The 20,842-nt window shown below is 43.3% G+C and overlaps 1 protein-coding gene across 4 annotated transcripts; it reads left to right on the top strand.

Moving 5' to 3' along the window:
• The first annotated feature begins 787 nt into the window (after positions 1-787).
• GTF2H2 (general transcription factor IIH subunit 2) lies at positions 788-19,763 on the top strand. 4 transcript variants are annotated; one of them, XM_014851922.3, is made up of 17 exons: positions 788-1,022; positions 1,135-1,409; positions 2,975-3,063; positions 3,668-3,745; positions 4,066-4,102; positions 4,785-4,871; positions 5,720-5,770; positions 6,104-6,158; positions 9,336-9,441; positions 10,676-10,766; positions 10,936-11,023; positions 11,497-11,604; positions 13,030-13,093; positions 14,682-14,785; positions 15,320-15,422; positions 17,635-17,674; positions 18,890-19,763. In XM_014851922.3, exons 3-17 carry the CDS (start codon positions 3,008-3,010, stop codon positions 19,007-19,009), a joined length of 1,188 nt encoding a protein of 395 aa, XP_014707408.1. In that variant the 5' UTR covers positions 788-1,022; positions 1,135-1,409; positions 2,975-3,007; the 3' UTR covers positions 19,010-19,763. The 4 variants fall into 4 exon arrangements, with proteins under 4 accessions (XP_014707408.1, XP_044633996.1, XP_014707409.1 ...); XM_044778061.2 differs by having other exon boundaries at positions 798-1,409; XM_014851923.3 differs by lacking the exon at positions 1,135-1,409 and having other exon boundaries at positions 811-1,022.
• Positions 19,764-20,842: the final 1,079 nt, after the last annotated feature.

The following is a 20,842-nucleotide window of genomic DNA, read 5'->3' as shown; positions in this document are numbered from 1 at the left end:
TTTTAAAAGTATATTTATCGTCCCAATCCCCACATGCTTCGTCTGCTGGGTGCAGCTGTAGGGTGTAAATTCGTTTGAATTCTTGACAGATAACTGCATTAGGCTGGGCATACTCATAGATGATGAACAAATGCTGTAAAAGACAAATTACATATCAAGATAAGGATTATTAGATACTGTTTGAAGCGATTCTGGAGGTTTTGAATGATTTAGTGTCCATCTAAAGGTACTACAACAGGCAGGTTTGCCTCTCCCAGTCCCTGAAGTGGCACAACTTGAATTTCAGCTTGACTCCACTGGCTGAGCTGCTCATGAATTTCCTAACTCGGTGGACTGTGTCAGCCACCCGTGGGCGAAGAACAGATTGTGCCATTCTTTATAGTTGTTCCTTAGTTTTACAAGTTGGAACATCTAGCTAGGTTGGATCACTTTGTTATACCACTTTATGCACAATTAGAATATTGTGTCAGTCATGATTATGGAAGGGATCACCACAGGTGTACGCGTTTCGTTTTGCCTTAGGACCATTACCTAGCTGAGTCACGACCTGTGACTAAAATCTATACGGAGGAAAGTAAACTTCACAGGTGGGAAAAGCTTGAATGATTTAGCCTCTCCACAAATACGCTTCAATTTAATTTTATTGGGGAGTCCACTGTCCTTTTCCTGGTTTTCCGTTGAAATTTTTTTTTTCTCCCAGACTGCTAGTAAGCATTAAGCAAGACGTTCGGGGCTTGGGGTTGCGGCTGTCCTATAGGAACGCATCCCTCTAACAGAACGGCCAATCAGAACGGAGGAAAAAGGAAGTGTGGAGTTTGTGGATGGAAGGGAGGGTGGAAGGGAAAGGAGAAAGCGTGGAGTTTGCGTGAGCCTCCGCAGGAGTCACGGAGGCGGGGAGGCCGGGAGGAAGACATCAGCGATGCCCGTCTCCCTCCCCTCCCTCTCGCCGACAAGGTGCAAACTAAGGGGGACCCCGTCTTCTGGGGAGAAATGAGGGGCTGGCTGCGGAGCCGCCACTGATGGTGAGCGCTGTAGGGCAGGTGGCCCACATTTCATAGCTGAGACTTGGGTGTTACTCGCTTAGAGGCAGAGCCCGGTTTCAAACCCAGGTCTGATCTTTGCACCCCCGCGCAGCATGGCTCCTCTGTGATTTTGGGGCAGGACCCCCGAGAAGGTGGAGGCGCGGGCCGCGGAGGGGCGCAGGTGGGGCGGGGAGCAGGCTGCAGCGCCCCCCTCCTTCTCGGCGCGGGAAGCCGGACACCACGGTCGCCGGCAGTCCCCGAGTCAGCTCCGCGCGGCCGCCGGAACGTTTGCGCGGGCCCCCGCCCCGCGCACGGCGGAAGGACTTGGGCGGCGCCCTCAGAGAGGGTTGGCGGAACTTCCGGGCGGAGCGGCTTCCGGCGGGCCTGGTGAGTGCGCGGGCGGTTCCCGCGGCTGCGGCGGCGGGAGACGGGCGTCGGGGGGCGGGCGCTGCGTGGGGCCGCCTGCTGCCGTCCCTCAGGCCGAGCGCGGCTCGCTCCCTTTGCCCCGCGGCTGTCCCCGCCGTAGCTGTCGCCCGGAGACCCGGCCGCCTGGGCCCGCGAGTCCCCGGTGCCCGCGGGGCGCACGGCGAGGGGCCTCTAGGCGGGGTGGGCGCGTGCACGTGCGGGGGGCGGTGGCCCCGCGCGGGGACCCGAGCCTGAGAGCCGGCCGCGCGGTGATGCCCGGCTTGCGCAGGAGACAGAGGCCGCCTGCCTGGAGGGTCAGGCGTCCGGGGTGGCCGCCGTGTCGCCGCACGCGTCGTGAGCCCGCGGGCGCCAGCGCGGTCGGCGTGGGGAATAGCGCGGGCGTTAGGGTTAAGCCCCTTCTGCTGCTGCGGGTTGCTGGAGCGGGTCACCGGCTCCCCGCATCGGGGTCTCCAGCCCCGGGCTTGGTGTCTTAGTGACACGCCGGACTTGAGCCGGTGACCCGGGACAGCGGGGCCGCGGGGAGCTGCGATGCAGGGAAAGCCATGTCCCTCTTATCAGTGGGTTTGAATTCCGGGAGTCCATTCATAGGTCAGTTCTTTAGATCTGTAAATCTGTAAATCTATAGCAGCAATGTGTAATGGAGGGTCAGGTCTTGGTTCTGGTCCTCATCACAGTTAGTCTTCGCCCCCCGGGGTGGGGTTTCTTCTGTCCTTGTGGTCTTGGCACTTAGGGTTCCTTTACGGAGGAAGGAAGCTGAGAGTGGAGCGTGGGGGGGGGATGTTTATTGCTTGGTTATGGTTAGTCGGTTCCCCCCAGCACGTTTTATCCCTGATTATTAAAAAATACATGTTCATATTGAAAATAGGAAAATACAGAAAAGAATAAAGAAGCAAAAAGCCAGTCATCTTTAATCCTATCATCCCGATGAACCATTTGTCCTATTTATTGAATTACTAAGTATTTCCTTTATCCTTTGGTAGTTGAGATCAAAGTATAAGTTTAATATTATGTCCTTTTTTTGAATTCTGAGCCACGAGCATTTACCACTAATAAATAATAATAAACTTCATTTTAAAACGTTGATTGTGAGAAAGTCCACACAGACACAAAGGTGGAGAGGTGGTACAATGAATCACCATGCGTCTGTCACTCAGCTCTAACAATCGTCCCTTGTGGCTGATCTTGTTTTCTGTGCCCGTACCCACTTCCCATAATTCTGTGGTCCTGTCCTAGGACACATTTATAATGTATTTTTGGTTTTTTGTAATTATAAAAAGATGCTTATTTCTGTTGGTGCCATATTTGCGCATAAACATTCATATTCTTTCTTGATGGAAAAATGAGTTCCATGAGGATTTTGTATTTTCATCCAACAATTACTAAATAAGCTGCAAAGAATAAGATGGCCTTGTAGTCTGAGTTTTTTACTTTGTATGTTCACTTCTCTCTCTTTACTTTTCAAATTTGATTGTATACATTTGGTGTCAAACATCTTTAGAAAATTCACAATCTAATGATTTTTACAGGATGTTGAATAATATAATACATTTAAGAAAAAAATGGATGAGGAACCTGAAAGAACTAAGCGATGGGAAGGAGGTTATGAAAGAACATGGTGAGCAAGGCGTTATTACTCTCTTCTCTTTTGGGCATTGTCTTTTTTTTTTACAGCTTTTTATTGAAGTATATTTTACACATGTTAAAATTCACCTGTTTCAATTTATAATTTAGTGATTTTTAGATTTACTGAGTTGTGCAGTCATCACCATAAATCAGTTTTAGAACGTTTTTGTGACCCCAATAAGATCCGTCATGCCCATTTACGACTAATTCCATTGTCCAGCCCTGGGCAACCATTCATCTACTTTCTGTCTCTGCCCTTTCTGGACACATGGTTTAATGTAATCATGTAATATGTGGTCAGTTGTGTCGGGCTTCTTTCACTTAACATGCACTTTTCAAGGCTCAGCCATGTTATAGCGTGCATCAGTGTTCATTCCTTTTATTGCTGAATAGAGCTTTCTCTTACATGGTTATACCACGTTTTTATTCATCCATTCACCAGTTGGTGGGCATTTAGATTGTTTACAGTTTTTGGCTGTTATGAACACTGCAGCTGTGAACATTCACGTCCAATTCTTTGTGTGGACATATGTTTTCATTCTTTTGGGTTAATAAACTTTTAGCTTATCTCTCAAACGAGTAATTATTGCTTATAGGGAGATTCTTAAAGAAGATGAATCAGGGTCACTTAAAGCTACAATAGAAGATATTCTCTTTAAAGCAAAGAGAAAAAGGTATGTGAACTTTTTGTAAGTGTGTTACAAAAAGTAAAATACATTGCTTTAAGCCTGGGGTGCCCCTGTACCCACTGCTCAGGACTGCGTTCAGCTGCGTTTCCGGGAAACTGACCTGTAGCCTCTGAATGGGGAGAGCCAGCACCCAGAGGCTCAGCAGGGCAGTGGGTCTCCAGGGACTTCCAAAACGCCTGTCATTATGTGGATCCCATAAGTTAATAATTGAACTTCCCTAAAAAATGCAGGTTAGTTCAATGGTTGTACTGATTTTTTCGGGTAGTATGTGGTATTCCATTAAAATATTTGCATAATTTTAACAGAGTATTTGAGCACCATGGACAAGTTCGACTTGGAATGGTATGTTGTTCTTTTTTCCTTTACTGGTACAGAACTAGTTTGGGTTGAAGAAACATTCTGGCTTGATAGAATAAATAAGAGTGAAACAACAAACCTTTTAAAAGAGTATCTTAGGAGCCAGCCCCATGGCCGAGTGGTTAAGTTCGCGTGCTCTGCTTCAGTGGCCCAGGGTTTCGCTGGTTTGGATCCTGGGCGCGGACGTGGCACCACTCATTAGGCCACGCTGAGGCGGCATCCCACATGCCACAACTAGAAAGACCCACAATTAAAATATACAACTATGTACTGGGGGGGATTTGGGGGGGGAAAAAAAAGATTGGCAACAGTTGTTAGCTCAGGTGCCAATCTTTAAAAAAATAAATAGAAGAATATATTAAAAATACATGTGTAGAATGTGTGAATATTAAATGCCATTTTTACTTCGTGGTAAAAATATATTTGAAAATTGTCCTGGGGCCAGCCCTGGTGGCCCAGTGGTTAAGTTCAGCGTGCTCCCCTTCAGTGGCCTGGGATTAGATCCCGGGCATGGACCTACACCACTCTCTTAGTGGCCATGCTCTGCTGGCGGCCCACATCTAAAAAATAGAGGAACATTGGCATGGATGTTAGCTCAGGGGCAATCTTCGTCAACAAAAAAAAAAAAGAAAAAGAAAGTTGTCCTTATTTGTGTTTTTGTTTGTAGATGCGCCATCTTTATGTGGTAGTAGATGGATCGAGAACAATGGAAGACCAAGATTTAAAGCCAAATAGACTGACGTGTACTTTAAAGGTACAGTAGAGTCATTCTAATTTACTGTCAGTGGGGGAAGGACACTGAATTCTCAGGGAATGCTTTCTTCTGTTTTCTGAGTGAATGCAAACTACAGCTGAGGAGAAGTGCTAGCGGTCCCCGAGGGGAATGGTGACGAATAGCTGGTTACTTAAGTCCGTGGTTTCCGCCTTCCACCCGAGTCGGGATCTCGCTTTGTCGGTTGTCCCTTCCCGCTGTTGAATCTCGTTCTCCTTTGACTTCCTTGGCTCGGTGTCCTCAGCCTGTAGACACGCAGGTTCCTCCTGGTTTATCAGAGCTGGTCCTCAGTTCTGCTCGCGCTCCCGTCTCTGTCTGCAGTGGATCTTTTCCTGTTTAGTCGCTTCTGTCTTACGTGTCCAGATGGCTCCATCTTTTAAGGCCCACTCAAACCTGTCTCGTCACTTACCACTTCAAATTCAGGTTTATTTAATATTTTGATTTTTACTTATTTAATATTTTAAAATTTATTATTTTTATTTATTTAGTATTTTTACTACTAAACATTTTTTTTAAATCTGAAAGCTTAAAAATCATGAGAAAGGGGCCAGCCTGGTGGTGTAGTGATTAAGTTTGTGCACTCCACTTGAGCTCCTCAGGATTCGCCAGTTCGCATCTCAGGTGCGGACATGGCACCGCTCATCAAGCCATGCTGTGGCGGGCATCCCACATATAAAATAGAAGATGGGCATGGCTGTTAGCTCAGGGCCAGTCTTCCTCAAGAAAAAAAAATCATGAGAAGCAATGCTTTGATAAACAGGTTTCACAAGACGTGTTCTCTGTGGTTGTTATTTTGCCCTTAGTATTTCCGCTTTGTTTTCTTTAAACAGTTGTTGGAATACTTCGTAGAGGAATATTTTGATCAAAATCCTATTAGTCAGGTATGTATATAAGCAGTGGAATTCAGAATTGGATTCCTGATATGACTGCAAGTGTGATTTATTTTTAAAATATTTGGCATACGTTCTATGAATTATTAAATGGTCCAGATCGTGTACCAGTTTCTGGTACAATTATTAATGAAAAGCAATATAACTCTAGAGGTTAAATAACGTACAGTGAACTCATAGCTCGATTTATGTCAAAAGCTTCGTGAGAACAAGTTTCTCACGTTACTTATTCCTTTGAAATTACGAATTTATTTTAGTTATGTACATTCTTATCAAGAAGAAATAATTCGTTAAATTAATGATCATTTTTGTTTTTCTTTGGAGATTGGAATAATTATAACGAAGAGTAAAAGAGCTGAAAAGCTGACAGAACTCTCAGGTACGCATAACCACCCTTCCAGGACTCGGGGCCTCGGCTGCATTTACGCAACTCGTGCCCTGTTCCTGCGGTCACCTAGGAAGTGGAATAGAGCCTGCCCGCCTGCCTTGGGTGGGCCCTTCATAAGCCCTCCGTCAGACCCTCGGTGTCTGAGATGAGCTCTTTACATGGAGCTCTGCACACTGGCGAATAGTGTCGCAGTGGATGTAGATGTGTTTTTAAGATCTGTACATTCTTGTCCCCAGAGTATTAAGATAAAATTATTGTAACCATTCAGAAAATCCACTTAATCTTAAAATTAATTTTTTTAAAAGTTAAACCTCTAAAGAGCAGAGTATTTCAAATGAAAATTGAATTGTAGTTGTTAATGATTCAATTTTTCTGCTTGCGTGACATGCCTAACTGAATTTTATTCTCTTAGAAGATAATAATGTCAGGTTTTATTTGCTTTGATATGTTCTGTTACAAATTTACATCACTAATTCTGTTTTCTGTGAAACACACTATCCCTTAAATGTGGCTCTCAACCCTTCCTCCCCACCAGAGCACACGAGAGAAGTGACATGCTTTCATCATTAATAGTTTTTCACTCTGGCAGTAGGGAGTGAAATGTCTGTTAGCCTGCAGTGATCCAAGAAACTCAATTGTAAGCAACCCCCCAAAAAATCTCAAGATAGCGTAAGCGCAGAGTGAAATTCTTGGCTCATGTTCGAAGGTGGCTGATTTCACGTACAGTTGTTTCCAGGGTCCTGGCTCTGTCTGGCTTCATGCTCTCGTAGGCTTTCTGGGAGGTGAAACCATGCCTGTTCATAGCCCCAGGCTTACGGGTCCCTCGTAGCCTGTAGCTTCAGCACAGGTCTCAGTGGGGACTCTTCGTGACCCTGCTGATCGTCTGCCCGTCCATGAGCAGTCCGAGTGGCCGGGGAGCTGAAGTGTTTTGTTGGTAGCCTGGATGGCATGTCTGTGCCTGGAGCCGGATGGGAGCAGGATGAGCTTCCCCTGAACCACGTGGTCTAAGCTGGACTGTTAGACAGTGGGGGGAGGATGGTTCCCCAAGGAAAGGATGTAGGGCCACCCCTCCCCCCTCAATTAATGGTGGTTTTCTCTTGGTCCTGGGGAAGTCATGTGTAGAGAAGGAAAAGCTTCTGGAGATGCTGACAGGCCTCTTGAAGGTGCCCTCTCTCCCTCTGGTCAGAGTCACGCTGTAAACCTCGCCAACAGTGATGGATGCTTTTTCCCTATGCTCACAACACAGTGGGAGATGAAACACGTGTGTTGTGTGGTGTGGTAGAGACACAAGTGGATAGAGAGCCCGGAGATAAGCGAGTGCTGGACCTCCCGTTGGGTGGGCCATGTCTGTGGGCCAATCATTTAGCTTGTTACATGTGTTTCTCACTTATGAGTGATTTGACTAAGACATTTCTCATTTCTAAAATTTTATGATGCCATGAGTAAATGCAACATGTATTAAATATGGCGGATGGTTACTACTTTAGAACTTATTCAGATAAATAAGAACACTAAGAAGTTCCAAGAAGATGAATAGACAAGACAGATAATTCATACTAGAATAAAAAGTGAAATAACTATTGAAGAAGAAAGTTTAGGGCCAACCCCAGTGGCCTAGCAGTTAAGTTCAGCATGCTCCACTTTGGCTGCCTGGGTTTGGTTCCTGGGCTCAGACCTACACCGCTCTGTTAGTGGCCATGCTGTGGTGGCAGCCCACGTACTGTAAGATAAAGGAAGATTGGCACGATGTTAGCTCAGGGGGAATCTTCCTCAGCAAAAAAAAAAAAAAAAAAAAAGTTTAGCCAAACAAGTAATCAAAAACAAAACCACTCAGCAACGTTTTATTGTATATATTTTAAATGAGCAAAGTAAAGTTCCAAAAGCAGTATATTGCTTGCTGAACCGTGGAGAAACTGGTATGTGTAGTGCTGATAGTCTGGTTAATTAGTTTAACATTGTTGGGAAAAGAGCCGTAAAAATGGTTGTTTCTTGGAATTATACTTAGGAAATATTGTGAAAAAATTTAAAAAAGCATTGCTTTACAGATATGCTCTTTGCAATGGTATGTTTAATGTGACAATATTAGTAAGTTAAATGTTAAGTTAATTTGATAGGGAAATAATGTTCAACATTAAGGAAATAAATGTTCAACACTATAGAGGTAGTTTGATGAACTGTGCTATATGAGACAATCAATTAAAGATGTTTTGATTATCATTAATTAATATGAAGACAGTGTTGAATGGGAGAAAGTGTCTGAAGAATACCATATTTCACTGAATGTCAGATTCCCTCATTTGTAAGATACCTTTATTTTATGAGCCATCGAGAAGGAAACACCAGCAGTTAAACTTTGATGCCATGTCACATGATCTGGGGCTTGTTCACACCAGCTTTTTGGTCATTTGGCGTGTCTGTCAACTGTTAGAAACAACTCAGTGGTTTCTCCTCCCTTCATTTGTTTACTTGACGTGAGGTGGACAATCTTTTCAGATGTTATTCAGTCAGCAGATAACACACTTTGTCTATTTGTGGAAATTCTCCTTTCTTAGGTCTTGTGAAGCTCTCATTTTTTTTACCCCAAAGGAAAATAGGAATTGCCACTAATAACAAATTTATACCTCGCTGCTCTGCTCCGTGCCTTTCTACATAAAAATATAACCTTTTTTATTAATAGCATTTCTGAAAGCACTTTAAATTGCAGTTGAACTCAACATGAATGGCGCAAACAGTGTACATAATGCACTGGAAGCCACAGCATGTCAGTAGCCATTCGTAGGTTGGCTCGCGAGCAGACAGTGACGGCTGTGTCCACCACTGCTTGCCTGCCGGGGATTGTCGGACACATCCTGACTTCAGAGGTGTTAAAATGTGAAAATAATGGGGAAATAGGGAAATGTTAAAACATAAAAGGTTATGTGCTCTAAGTTAATATTACTTAAAAGTGTGCTAATAGATAAAAGATAGGTTGTGTTCTCTTTTTCAGTATGAAATGAGACTTTATGTAACAAACATTTCTGATAAAAGTGCAACTTACCAAAAATGTAAATTGAAGGGATTTTGTTCTTTAATATCATAGACCTGTAAATTTTGGGAGAAACATGAATTTCTGTTCTGTATGTATATATAGAATTTTATTTAAAGTGGATTATTCCATTTCTGTTTTAGGGAACCCGAGGAAACACATAACGTCTCTGAAGAAAGCCGTGGCTATGACGTGCCATGGAGAGCCGTCTCTTTATAACTCCTTGAGCATGGCTATGCAGACTCTGAAGTTAGTATTTCACGTTCATTATTTCTCATTGGTTTCAAAGTTTTTTGAATGAGTTAAGTTGAAATGATCATGTGTTAATAGGTATCTCCATAAACTCAACTATGATGAAAACGTTACTGAGAGAAATGTGTAATGTCATTTATGATGTTTAGTATGGTGTTGGTTACTGATTTTTATTTTACATTTTAGTTGGTGGGGTACAGCCTTAAAAGTTTTAGAAAAATATCATTAAAACTGTAGCGGTATTAGTACAAAAGAAATATGTTGATGAGTAAACATTTTATTGGAAATTGATTGTATATGGAATTTAATGTCATGTAATAATTGTGAGTTTGTTGTACACTTATTGACTGTTATTAACTTATTTTGTGATACATCTGAAAATTAACAGCACACTTGCCCAGGAAGTTTAACTTTATGTGGAATACAGCTAAGACCCCAAAGGAAGTATTCCCTATGGTTAAGGCTCGTCTGTTCTATCCCCGGGTAGTCTGTCCTGCCTCCGATACTTACACCTTTAGGTATTGTTCTGGTTTTGAAGGAGATGAGGAGGTAGAACTCGTAAAAGGAGGCACGAAAGCAGCCTCCACAGTGAAAGCCGCCAGCCTGCCAGTGAAGCTATAGTGGGAAAGCTGTAAATAACTGATAGGATTGCCCCAAAAAGCATACAAATCTCTCTTTAATGTGGGGGAAAACAGCTCATCACATGATAAAATCCCGTACGCCCTCATTTAATTGAATGGTGCACAAAAATTAATGTTTATGACTGTTTTGACTCTGAATCACCATGTGGTTAAATTAGAGTCTTGAAAAAGGAAGATGGTTACTATTGCCAGGCCGCGCGGGTCCACCTCGAGGTGGATCCAGGTGGTGGTGTCACACTTGCCAGGGTGCACCATAGACTTGGTGTGGAACAAATCTGCTGCCACGTGAGCTTCACAGTGTGAGGGCCTCATCAGTCTTGCTTATCACTCTGTCCCCAGAACTTAAAAGAGGATTCAGTAAATATTTATGGAATGAATCGATGAATTTTTTTTTTAAGTGTGTAGCTAACTTTAGAAAAATTCACATTAAGGTATTAGGAATATACTCACAATTCATTCCTTTGTACTGTTGAAACAGGTGAGATGTTGTGTAGTCTAACTGTGTGAGCTGTGTGTGCTGTTCTTACTGGGGAGGCGGTTCGTTAGTGTAATTTGCTTTACACAATTGGGGTGCATTTGCCCTTCCTTAGACACATGCCCGGCCACACGAGTCGAGAAGTCCTGATCATCTTCAGCAGCCTCACAACCTGCGACCCGTCTGACATCTATGACCTCATCAAGGTAGGGCCAGCAGTTCCTCTGTAGTCAAAGTGAAAGTGACAAACTAAAGAGAATTCCGTAGTGAACTTGTTACTAGTTTTCAGAGCATTCTGTCCTTTTTTCAAACACACTAATTCTTCATTGTTTTTTTCCTTCCCTGAAACGCTTTGTTTACGTGGATTTCGTGAAGACGCTAAAGGCAGCTAAAATTCGCGTGTCTGTGATTGGATTGTCTGCCGAGGTTCGGGTCTGCACCGTGCTTGCTCGTGAAACTGGTGGTATGTGTCTGGAATCTTCAGTGTTTATTCATCATTACTATGTAAGACGTAACAATTTGTTCATTAAATTACGGTTTTCATCTGTTTTTACTAGACTTAAATCAGTGTATGTCCTGAAGTCCAAAATATGGGTAGTCATCTTAAATATATCATTGATTCTGTAAGGTAGCATCTCAAAATGCAAGGAATTCTCAGTAGTTATGTCAGTGTTTAGAGGAAGCAATAAAACCCTTGAAAAGCTACAAATTTCACTATACGTAATATTTTCTAAAGATCTTACAACTTGACTTTAATTAAATTGTAATTATAGTTATTCATAGAAGTGTTTGAAGAATGATATTTTAACTCTAATATTTATTTTGAAAATGTACGTTTTCAGATGGTAAAACTTTTACAGAATTGCATAGAAATTGTAATTTGTTCTTAAGTCTGGAAAGCTGATTTTCTTTTTCTTTTATTTTTCGTCTTGTTAGGCACATACCATGTTATTTTAGATGAAAGCCATTACAAAGAATTGCTAACACATCACGTTAGTCCCCCTCCTGCCAGCTCAAATTCTGAATGCTCGCTTATTCGTATGGGTAAGTGTTTATTTTGTGTTATTTTAAAATAGGCATTTTAAAAATATGTTTTAGCTCAAATCAGACTTTGTATCTTCATTTGCACAAGTTATTTAAATGTTTAAGAATTTCTTTTTTTAACTCAAATGTTTTATAATTAGAGAAAATTATGTTGTTGAAGCAATTTTGGAAAATACAGAGAAGTAAAAATAAATGAAAACCACTGTAGCTCTCCCTCAGAGAACACTACTGACTTTCTTTCGTTTGTAAGGCTGTAAAGGTATAATGAACTGGGTTTATAGAAAAATCCTTGTTGTATTAAGAAATTTAAAAGATAAGCTACAAAATCGTATGTGCTGTTTGGTCAAAGCTGCGTGATGCAAAGTGTGCAAAGACAGCCAGTTGTGGAGGGCATGTGACACTGACGAAGGTGCTTTCTTCCTGGAGGACAAGAATGATGGGGTTTGCATCATTTAAAAAAAATTTTATTTTCCTCTATTTTCTGAAAATTTTGTATGTTTATAATTGAAAAAGGCATAACTTTTTAAATATAAAAGGAAGCTCCTTGTTTGATGTGCATTTTTTAACTGTCAGAGGAATGCTTTTCTTCCTTGTTTTTGGCCGTTTATAGTCCTGGTCAGCCTCTTTGCTCATCCATAGACTGATATCGGCGTCTGTCTCCTTATGTCGCAAGGGCTGATAGATACAGATGAAGCACACTCTACATTTAGATATTATGTTGGCTAGTCTTCTTTGATTTACTGATACATTTTCTTAGCCCATTTTAAAGTTGTGATTTAAACTTATAATAGTTTATTCTTCAGGTTGATTTGTTAGAGCCATTTAGGAATGTCCACCCGTTTTCAGTCACCTCTTGTGAATGTTTTTTCAGTTGGTCATTTACTTTTGCTTTAATTTGTTTTGATGTGCAGATAGATTTTAAATTTTTATGTAATCTAATCTCTCTAGTTTTGATGGTTTCTGCTTTCCTTGGCCTTATTTTCATAATTTAAAAATGTAAATAGAAACACTACATGGATTTGGGGGTTCCAAAATTTTAAACATGGAAGTATATTCTTACATAAAGTGAAGGCAGCCTCTGAATAGACTCCTCCGTTGTGTTAGAAACTATTTAAAAATTACAGACACCTTCTTTTTAAAGAGCAGTGTGTGTTAACTGTTGCTAAATTAGAAAATATGAATGTGACCTTCAGATGGGGGCGGGTGTACAGGCGGCTCTCCCCCGTTCCCTCCACTTTCAATTTGTCTCATGACCTGGAGTTTCAGTCCGTTGGACCAGCTGTGATGAACACGTCTAAACGGCGGGAGAGAGAACTTTTGTGCAACTTTGTGGGCTTTCTGGTAGGAGCATTTTTAGGTTCCTAGTCCTAGAATAATTTTGCCGTTTTCCTGGAAAAAGAAAGTAACTTCTTTTCTTCTGTGAAGGATTTCCTCAGCATACAATTGCTTCTCTGTCTGATCAAGATGCAAAACCGTCTTTCAGCATGGCGTAAGTGAAACCTTGAAGCTGTCAGTGATACTATTTCTGCACTTTTAATTCTTCCTATCAGTTATAAGTTTAAAATACGGGCTCAGAATGTGATGACTTTTGTCAAAGATTGCTTTGTCTGTACTGTAAGAAGGAGTGAGGACTCTCTCTATACTCCTGTGGCGCCATCTTCAGACGTGTGAGTAAGTAAGACAGCGAGGTGGAGAAAAGTGGGCAGGATGCTGCCAACCACCTAAGGAGAGGGTTTGCCTCATAATAACAACATAATGGAAATAAAAAGTGAAAACTAAAAGATGTTTACTGAGGCGGCCTGTGGAGAAAGGCAAAGGGCTAGACCCCGGGTTTTCCTGAATATACCTTGTTTTAACTTCAGAGCTTTACATTTTACATAATTATAAAACAAAACTAAATTTAAGAAAATGATTCTTAAAAGTCACAAATAAGACTACTCTCTGCATGGTTAAAGGTGTAATAGGGACTGATTTACCCTCCTGCCTCCTGCCAGAAAACCGGGCAGGATACACAAAACCGTGTTTTCAGGCATTGGCAGCAGGCAGTGCAGGGACGATCTCTGAAAGAGGTGGGCAGGCAAGGTGGGCCCTGTGACGCAGCTCGCAGCCTGGGGAGCATCTCCCAGCTGCCGTGTGGGGTGGGGGGTCGACACAGAGCCTGGACATCTTCTCCCTCAAAGAAACGGAGTTCAGAGTTGGGGGAGGCTGAAATGACCGTAATTCTGCAGAGAGAGTCTAGAGAGTAACGAGCTGCCCAGAGAGCTCTCCAGAGCTGCAGAGGCTGAGTGCTGGGCCGCACCTTCCTGTGAGGGAACTCCCAGAGGCCGGCGGAGAACCATGGGACAGGAACGGCCAGAACCGTCCCTGAGCTCCCATGGCCGGAGCAGGTCACGTTCCCACCAGTCAGTGTGGACAGGCCTCTTAACACCCCGGGGGATGGAGCCTGATCCACCCTAGACTAACAGCTGTTCCGGGCAGCCTGACAAGCTTCAAAGAAGTCTCCAACAGAGCAGATGGCTTCCCAGTTACTTACATATATTCCAAAAAAAGCCCCAATGTATTTAAGGGAATACAAAAAAAAGCCAGCACCCAAAACAAAGCAAAATTCGCAGTGTCTGGCAGCCAATCAAAAATGACCAGGCATGCAAAGGAGTAGGAAAATGTGACCCATAACAAGGAGAAAAATTGTAGAACAGAGACCTAGCCAGAAGTAACACAGTTGATAGAATAAGGGGACAAGAGGTTAAAACACTAAAACAGCCGTTGTGAATAGACTCCTTACGTTCAGGAAAGTAGAGGAGAACATGAGCAGGAGAGAGATGGAAGAGAGATGAAGAACACAGTGTCCGAGATGACAGTACACTGGATGGGATTAATAGCAGGTTGGTCACTGAAGGAGGAAAGGGCAGTGAACTCGAAGACGTTAATGGAAACGACTCAAAACAAAAATGCAGAGAAAAAAAGACAGTGAACAAAGCGTCTAAGTGAGCTATGAAACAACTTGTCAGGGTTCTAGCGTCAGGTCGCATACGTCCCTCTGCTCTGACTCTTCACGTGCTTCTGTCTTCCCCCCACAGGCATCTGGATAGCAGCTCCGAGCCGGGACTTACGCTGGGAGGCTATTTCTGCCCCCAGTGCCGGGCGAAGTACTGTGAGCTGCCTGTGGAATGTAAAATCTGTGGTGAGAGACCAGCTGTTCCTTATCTAAATTAGTCTTGAATAACTTCTTTCTTACATTGCTATTAAAATAATGTAAGTATTAAGCTCTGCCTGTGTTTCTGGGTTTAATCTGTGAGAAGAGAAGTAGGTTCCTTTTCTCGTTGAGTGGCGTTCCAGAAGAGGTTCCTGATTCTCTTTCTGAACAAAGTGTGTTCTTTAAGGGCAGTGCAGTCGATCTAGGAGACGTTTTTGCAGCTCTTACCTTCATAAGATAAATATATGTAAGGACAATGAGGAATGGAAGTAATAGAATTATGTAATTTTATTTCATTTACAAGTAAGCAAATATACAAGGAGAAGTCACACACTTATTGACAGAACCAAGACTCCATCCTGGAATCTCCTTTTATGGCCACGGGTAATAAACTGAAGACATAAATATCTGCAGTTCTAAAAAAGATTTGAAAATACTTAGCCTGAGTTATATCGTTTGATGTTTCAGCGGCCATCTTCATGAGGTTTGGGCTATTAAACACATCTCTGCTTTCTGCGTTAGGTCTGACTTTGGTGTCTGCTCCCCATTTGGCACGATCTTACCATCATTTATTTCCTTTGGATGCTTTTCAAGAAATTCCCCTAGAAGAACATAATGGAGAAAGGTACATGAGTTTTGGTTAATTTACATCTGTTATAAGCGGTAAAGTAATGTTTGAATTGGTGGTCTAGTGGTTAAGATCTGGCGCTCTCACCACTGTGGCCTGGGTTCATGTCCCAGCAAGGGAGCCACACCACCCGTCTGCCGGTGGTCACACTGTGGAGGCTGTTTTCTGCTGTGATGCTGAGAGCTGTGCCACCAGGATCTCAAATACCAGCAGGGTCACCCATGGTGGACTGGTCTGCAGAGCTTCCAGACTAAGACAGACAAGGAGGACTTGGCCACCCACTTCTGAAAACATTGCCATGAGAGCCCTGTGAATAGCAGAGGAACATTGTCTGATTGAGCACCGGAAGGAGAGAGGATGACGCAGAGTGACCGGGCAAGGCTCAGTTCTGCTGTCCACAGGGTTACCAGGAGTCGGGATCCACTCGGCAGCACTAACAACAGAATGTTTGAATACGTTGTTACTACATTAAAAAAGATAGTCATGTTAACCTGGGCAAGATTACTTCTAATAGAGAAAATGAGATGCAGAATGCCTTGGTTATGAAATGACTCATCATGAGACAGATCCGGGTCTCCAGAAATGTACTAGTTTCCCTGAACCCAACTGTGGATAGTAAGAGTGGTGGTATACAGGTAAATAAGCTCTCCAGAAAGAAGGAACAAGCCCTGATTTGTAGCATTTGCTGATTATATCCATGGTATAAAACTGGAGAATTTATCTAGAAGATCTAAGATCAGAATAATAAGAGAAATGAAGAAAAGGTCAAATGAAGAGTAGGAAAGAAATAGTTTCATTTTCTACTATTGAGGCACAGAACTTTCTAGATTGAAAGGGACTGTCGAGTGCCTAACATATATAAAGTATGTCGTTGTAAAATTTCAGAATACACAACAAGATACTAACCCTGGACATTCTGGAGAGGGAAAATTAGGTCATATAATCTGGAATGAAAATTGACTTCTCATCACTCCTTGTGATGAGCTGGATGCTGGATCTGGGAGCAGTTTCCTTCAAAATTTAGAGTAAAAATTGTTACCAACCCAAATTATATGCCCAGCCAAGCTATCAATTAAATGTGGGTAGAGTAAAGATATTTTCAGACTTGTAAGTTCTCAGAGACTTTCTGGGGAAGCTGTGGGAGAGAGGATTCAAAGGAACTGAGAAAGAGAATGAATGACAGAGAAGTGGCTAAGGAAAGCCCGAGGATGATGGTGAGGAGAGATCCCAGAGTGGCAGTGGGTGTCAGCTGTGGGGAACGGCCAGCCTAGTTTGGAGAAGGTCAGAATGCTCCAGGGACGGTGTCACCAAGAGGACAAAAACTATAGAATTCCTGATGTGGTGAATGTAACCAGAGGATGTTTAGGCTTCTCAGGGAAAGGTTGGGGCCCCACAGAAAACTAAGCTTGTGAAGAACAATACAGTTACTAACTCAGGAAAAAATGTTTTGCAGAGGAAAAGTATTACGTGGCTGAGCTGAATATGTTTATATAGTCATATAAAATAAACATGTAACATCATTCTGTCCAAAACGATCGAAGTGCATAGAAAGAATTGGGAGTGACATTAGTTAAGCATGTGTGTGCGATTGGTTCAGGAGGGTTGAAAGAGAGTTAAGTTCTCGTCTTCTGCAGTTCATGGCTAATGCCTGTGAACAAAGCAGGAGAGCGTCTGAGCCCAGGTGACGCTCAGACAGCTAGGAGTTTGAAAGCGTGTGCCCTGGGGATCCGGAGGTGCGGGGGAGGCAGGGAACTGATGCATTTTGTAGTACGTTTTGAGAACTTCTAACTCTACACTATTCCTTGAAAATGAATCCCTTAGGCATCTGTTACGTTCAGTAAATTAACTCCTGTCCGTCTAGCATGGGACCAGGTGTCTGCTGTCTTTGGGAGGTGAAAGACAGTCCTAAGTCATTTTCCGCAGGGCTCGGTCCCTCGCGGAATCCCAGGGAGAAGGCGTGCCCTGGTTAGCCTGGATGGAAATAACAGAAAGTGTTTTTTTCCACGTAGGGTTTGGGGCTGACTGTCAGATGACCTTGGGATATAGTCTGGAATTTTCTTAAATTGCTGGTGCTCTTAACCCTGTCTTTCACCTAAAAGTCATGTATAAAGATAATTATTTATTAACTGAAGGATTCTTGTTGAGATTTTGCTGAGCTATTTTAATGAGTGAATTCTAAACAAAATGATTCTTAAACTTTGTTTTTCAGATTTTGTTATGGATGTCAGGGGGAACTGAAAGACCAGCATGTAAGTCCCTGTGCTTTGTAAATGTTAGGTGTTGTGTAGGAAATGCTGAAGGGAGAGTGTTACAGGTTTTCCGTCGATTGTTGAAGCCCAGGCTCCTATCGCTTGTTCTCAGAAGGCGAGCGACCCGGGGGCCGGTGAGTGGAGCACAGGAGCTTCAGCGGTGCTTTTGCGATTCTGCGGCTGACTGCCATGCCGCTGTCTTAGTGCTTGAAACGGCCTTCACTCTGCACGATGACCCGCATTTGGTTTGAAAGTGTTTTCTCCAAACTGTCCTTCAGGCTCTGTGAGAACTCACTTTGAGTTCCCACTTAAGGTGGCCACAGACCTAAGCTTAGTCCCCATTGTGCCAGTGAGAAATATTTTTAAAAATTTTGAAGGTGGTCACTTTGAATATATAAACTTATATAAAGAAGCAAATAGGATAGATCCCTGTCTGGTTTTAGTTTTTTATTAGTTTAGTTACCTGTCCATATTTTAAACTATACTTTATAAACTGTATAAAATATTAGTTGGAAGGATTGCTTGTTTATTCAGTGCTCACATTTCATAAAACAATTTATTGAGTTTGACGTGCTTCTCTGACGTCAGGAGTGTCACCCTCACTAGAACCATTGGAATCATTCGATAATTTTTAGGAACGCACCCTCTTCTGTGCTGTTTCAGATTCAGTGAATTTGAATCTGTGTGATGCTGCCCTGGGAGCTTTACCCCACGGCACAAGTACCCACGTGTGTAATCCTGATAGAATGGTGGGTTTTTCTTCTTTGTCTTACAAGGTGTCTTTTGCCGTTTTTCTTAATGGTTTAGTTAAAAGGAGAATATAACTTTTTCAGTTGTGGTGCCGTTCTCTAGGAATAACTAAATCTGTGTTAAGTTTTTGTTTCTCTTTTTAATTGAATTAGTCAGATGACCTCTCCAAGCATTCAAAACTAGCACTGATTTCAAGCCCATGTGTCTTCCCCAGATAGTTTCTTAAAGTGAAGTAATCGTGTCTTGTAATAGAAGAGACTTTAAGGACTCAAAAACAAAGTTATTCCGTCAGTTCTAAGGAGTCATATTTTTGGAAAAAATGCGGCATCTTGGATTAGAGAATCTGTAGGACGTTGGAAGTAATAAAGTGGTGGGGAGTCGATACAGAGACGGCCGCGTGAACGCCTTCCGGCTGAGCTGCGCTCACGTCCGGAGCCGCTTTTTGAGTGTGCCCCTCCCCCACAGGTCTACGTCTGCGCCGTGTGCCGGCATGTCTTCTGCGTGGACTGCGACGTGCTCGTGCACGACTCTCTGCACTGTTGTCCTGGCTGCGTGCACACCATGCCGGCTCCTGCGAGTGTTTGACCCCCGCACACGCACGCAATATGCGTGCTGGAAAGCACGCTGTGGTTGTAAAGAAAATGACTCTAGGAAAGACGCCAATTAAAACATGAGGAACAGTTTGGAAGGAAAATCTGACTGAAGAAATTTTTTACTAAGAAAATGTAGTATTTTATTGCATTTAAAAGTTTGTGTTCCAGGGGCTGGCCCCGTGGCCGAGTGGTTAAGTTCGCGCGCTCCGCTGCAGGCGACCCAGTGTTTCGTTGGTTCGAATCCTGGGCGCGGACATGGCACTGCTCATCAGACCACGCTGAGGCAGCGTCCCACATGCCACAGCTAGAAGAACCCACAACGAAGAATACACAACTATGTACCGGGGGGCTTTGGGGAGAAAAAGGAAAAAATAAAATCTTTAAAAAAATAATAATAATAATAAAAAAGTTTGTGTTCCAGAAACGCCTGGAATTCAATAGGACTTCATTTAGTTAGTTTACTATTATTTTGAGTTACGTTTTCAAAGTCATATGTATTATTGTGTTTAAGTTACTTATAATGCTTAAATTGATATGATAATTTCATTGTTTTATAATTAAATACAGAATCTCTGTGATTTATTTTTACTTGTTTTTAGTGTAAAAGGAAAATTATGTATATGTGTAAATTCAGCATAGGATGAAGTGAATCCTAGCTATGAAATTATATACTGCTCTACCCACCCAAGGGGTCTTTTTTGGCTTAACTAAACAATCAGAATATAATTATAAAATTAATGCACCTGAAATTGTTTGTGTCTGTGACCAGCAGGGATCTTTTGAGGCCTAAACATTCCGGGTCACAGGATTGCTGTGGCCACACTTGGAACCAGTCTACTCAGAGGCTACAGACCAGAGCAGGCTTCCAGGAGGCAGCCCCAGGAAGTCCTCACTCCAGGCGGAGTCCTTATAGCAGCTCACCCAGCACAGTGTGGTGCAAGGCCATGCGGCCCTCCGTAGCCCTCAAGGAGCCACTGTCCCTCTTAACAGTTCCATAGACACAGTTTCCAGGGCCCCACAAAGGGCTGTCGGTTTCAAGAGTCACGGCACTCAGGGCCGCCTGAAGCATGAGGTTCCCATCAGATCCCCACAGTGCGCCCAGTCCAGGTGCAGCTCAGTGTGAGGCTCCCATCAGATCCCCACAGTGCGCCCAGCCCAGGTGCAGCTCAGTGTGAGGTCCCATCAGATCCCCACAGTGCGCCCAGCCCAGGTGCAGCTCAGTGTGAGGTCCCATCAGATCCCCACAGTGCGCCCAGCCCAGGTGCAGCTCAGTGTGAGGAGTAGGTTCTACCTCAGTAAAGCCCCTGAGAGAAAGGCGACATTCCTGCCTTTATCAGTTACCATGACAACAGGGGATGGCTTACCTGAGGGGAGAATGAGGCAGTGAGGGCAAAGGTCCTGTTAACTTTCACCCTCACCTGCCACACCTGTTGCTTTCAGGCTTCCTGTGTAGTTACTGGTGTTTCTCTGTGGGGCGGATCTGAGACCACCGTCGTCGTCTTATCTGGTGTCTGAGCCTGGTTTACCTCAGACTTCAGGCTAATGAGGCCGACGTGGTGGTGTCTGTGCCTGTTCGCCCCACTCGGGTTCATACCAGGGACTCTGTAACCACCTCTTCGACTCTCCCTCCGGGTCATCAGAGAGACAGGTGGGAATGTGTCGAGTCTGTGTGTCGAGTTGGGTGCAGACACAGCAGCGCAGGCAGCGCTCTCCCAGGGTCCACCCTGTGGAGAGCAAATCAGGTTTCCACAGCAAAGGTGTCTACTTTAAATCTGCAAACGCGAGTCGCTCTAGATTTTCACTGTGACATTCACGATTTTATAAA

The sequence above is a fragment of the Equus asinus genome, chromosome 9, assembly GCF_041296235.1.
Source record: "Equus asinus isolate D_3611 breed Donkey chromosome 9, EquAss-T2T_v2, whole genome shotgun sequence".
Lineage (NCBI taxonomy): Eukaryota > Metazoa > Chordata > Mammalia > Perissodactyla > Equidae > Equus > Equus asinus.
The sequence above is the reverse complement of the archived record's forward strand: the minus strand, read 5'-3'. Positions and strand labels throughout refer to the sequence as shown.

Bases quoted from the DNA above. Each gene is read 5' to 3' on its own strand.
- GTF2H2 (XM_014851922.3), top strand. From the start codon at position 3,008: ATGGATGAGGAACCTGAAAGAACTAAGCGATGGGAAGGAGGTTATGAA. The intron at 3,064-3,667 runs GTGAGCAAGGCG...TATTGCTTATAG, and splicing joins GGAGGTTATGAAAGAACATG to GGAGATTCTTAAAGAAGATG. The intron at 6,159-9,335 runs GTACGCATAACC...TTTCTGTTTTAG, and splicing joins AAAGCTGACAGAACTCTCAG to GGAACCCGAGGAAACACATA.